The 2,882-nt window shown below is 41.4% G+C and overlaps 1 protein-coding gene across 1 annotated transcript; it reads right to left on the reverse strand.

The window, feature by feature from the left end:
* Window positions 1-595: 595 nt before the first annotated feature.
* On the reverse strand, window positions 596-1,075 carry LOC138893598 (uncharacterized). Its single transcript, XM_070178240.1, has 2 exons — window positions 1,048-1,075; window positions 596-975 (listed from the first exon to the last, which is right to left on the reverse strand). The coding sequence occupies exons 1-2, from the start codon at window positions 1,073-1,075 to the stop codon at window positions 596-598; spliced, it is 408 nt and encodes a 135-aa protein (XP_070034341.1).
* Between the last annotated feature and the right edge of the window lie 1,807 nt (window positions 1,076-2,882).

Genomic DNA, 2,882 nt, shown 5'->3' on the forward strand with positions numbered 1-2,882 from the left:
TCTTATCCTTCAAAGTACAACACTCATCAATAGTATGACCCTTCATGCTGAGTGATAGGCACATGTCTTATTTGGATTAATCCACTGGGAGGAGTTTTCCATAGAAACAGCGAGAATGGGAGTGACATAGCTGGAAGCCTTTAGTCTCTCGTACAGTTGGTTTATGGGTTCAACAATTTGGGTATATTGTCTGGGTGGTCTGAGGTCGAAATTCGATCTAGATTTTTGGTAGTTTTGGCGGGTTGGTGGTTAGTGGTAGTATGTTGGTTGGGTGTTATAAGTATGGTAAGTGGCGGCAGGTTGTTGGTATCTAGGAGGTGAAGGCTGATATGTGGGTGGGAGTGTTTGGTATGTAAGGGGAGACTTTGGACCTTAGGCTACCATCACCGCACCTACTTCTTTCTTCTTGGAGATACCTCCTGACTGTAAGGCTTTATTTGTGGCGTGGAGTGCTTCAAAAAATTTCACCATTCCTCTTTCGATCCCTTCTTTTATTCTTTCTCCCAATTTGATGATGTTAGAAAATTTATGGTTTTCAATAACCATCAGTCTTTCGTAGTATTGTGGATCCTGCTCTGACAAAGAACTTATTCATCTATTCTTCTTTCAGTGCTGACTTTACTTTTGCAGCTTCTGACCTCCATAGAGTAGAATACTCGCAGAAAGTTTTCGTTGGTTTCTTCTTGATATTCTGAATGTAGAAAATGTCTGGTGCATTTTCTATGTTAAACCTGAACTGATCCATGAAATCTGATGCCATGCTCACCCAATTAACCCATTTCTTTGGGTTCTGATTGATGTACCAAGATAGGGCGTCTGCGGTGAGGCTCCTCATGAACAGCTTCATGCGGATTTTTTCATCCTTTCCAACTCCCAGAAGTTTGTCACAATACGTTCTCAAGTGCACCTTCGGATCACTAGTCCTGTCAAACATTTTGAACTTAGAAGATTTGTAACCTTCTGGCAGTTCTACATCTGGTTGAATACACAAATCTTCATAATTCAAACCCTAAATGCATTTGCCCCCTTCGACACTTTGAACTCTACCAGTAAGTTTCTTGAGTTCTTCCACCATGTTCTTGATGAGCAGGTCCTTCTCGGCAAATTCAGGTATGTATAGGGCTTACCTACTATTGGACTATGGGAATCTGGACATAATGGTGGTCATTGGTTGAGTTTTGCGGATCAAGAGTAGGTTATGGTGTATTCTGAGGGGTGTGGCATGTGGTTGTTTGTGGGTATTGAGTTGGGTGGTGATGGTGTTGTTGAGAAGTAGGTACCGGTGGAGGAGGTTTGGCGTATTGATGTGGTGCAGGAGGATTTTGCGGATTTTGATTTTGTGTGTTTTGGGGAGGTGCCGGGTTTTGGGCATTTGTGTTTTGTTGGTTAATGTCGGGGACGTTTAGGGTGAGGAAAAGGTTTGCCAAGTTTCGGACCTGCTCAAGTTCCCATTGTAGCTCCAATATTTTCTATTCCAGACGTAGGACTAATTCATTCTGTGTTGGAGTATTTCGACCGTCCGAAGTTTCAATGTTCTATGCATTGCGCTTTCTGATACTACTTAAATCGTACATATTTCCTTTCCCTTTGCTTCTGCCTTTAGGATCACTTGGTGGAGGAGGAGGTGGAGGACCTATGGATCTAGTGTGATATGCGAATGATTCCAGTATGCGCAAACCAACCTTTGGGGAATGGGAATAAACAAAAGAAAAGAAAAACAAAAAGTTAACCAAGTCAGTAAGGGATATTGAAAGAATGCTTGCAATATTGAACATGTTTTGCAAAATCATGTAACAGATTCGCGTCCTAATTTGGGGGACCTCATTGTGCCCGAGGTAGGCCTTAGCGACACACAGAATTGGAGAAAATGTATGCCAATAATTGTATCATTTCATTAATGCGAAAATGAACGACAATAATAAGAAAATTACTAATGGCATTTGCCTTATTACAATCGAAATCTAAAACTAATCAAAAAAGTAGTCCAATAATAGGTAAGCCCTTGGTAGATGCCCTCCCTCATTGCCTTCTGTATTCTGACAATCCGAGAGCCTCTTCCTCATCCTCCCCTCAAGTACCAATAAACCTGGCTCAAAATATTCCAATCTTTCTATTGATTTAGTAGAAATTTGTTTCCATTAGTTGATTGCTTCCATACCCGCTTTGTGTTGTTCCAAATGCCTAGCTTCAGACTCGAAAACCCTTTTGCACAACATCCTATACTTGACTTGTGCTTCAGCAGCGTCATCTATAACTCTATTTTTTAGATTAATCCCTAGCTTGACATCTCCCGTTATATCATCTACCAACCATGATGGGTAGAAGTATACATGGCCGACATGATACCTGTCTGGCTCGATAGTGTCTTTTTCTACAATGACCTTTTGATTCCACATATGTTGTGCCTTGAACTTGAACGGAATGATGTTCCCTTTAAAGTCTGCTTTGTACTGGACCATGTTAGAAACCTGAGGTATAACCTGCTTTCTTCCCTCTTGCCTCATTACCCTTATAGGAGCATAAGGATAGATTCTTTTTAACCCGATCAACACTAAATACGTAGTTTCTTTTGACCTGATGATGAACTCACTTCTAGGGAACCATTCGAACATCCAATGTACCTTTTCGTCAGTCAAATTGCTGAAGAAACGCACCCAGCTCACAGCACTTCCAGGTTGCGTGAACCTATCTAGGATAAATGTCATTCTTTTTGGATGATGGTAGGCTATGTAGTCATTCAATGGTCGTTGCAGAAGCTCTTGGCGATATTCACGTCTCTGTAAATGTTCTAATAACCAAACCTGCAGTAACATATTATAGCCCTCGAAGTGCCCATACCCCTGCTTGCATCGATGTAGAGCTCGGTACATTTTGGCCAAGAT

Source organism: Nicotiana tomentosiformis, chromosome 6 (genome assembly GCF_000390325.3).
Source record: "Nicotiana tomentosiformis chromosome 6, ASM39032v3, whole genome shotgun sequence".
Classification (NCBI taxonomy): Eukaryota; Viridiplantae; Streptophyta; class Magnoliopsida; order Solanales; family Solanaceae; genus Nicotiana; species Nicotiana tomentosiformis.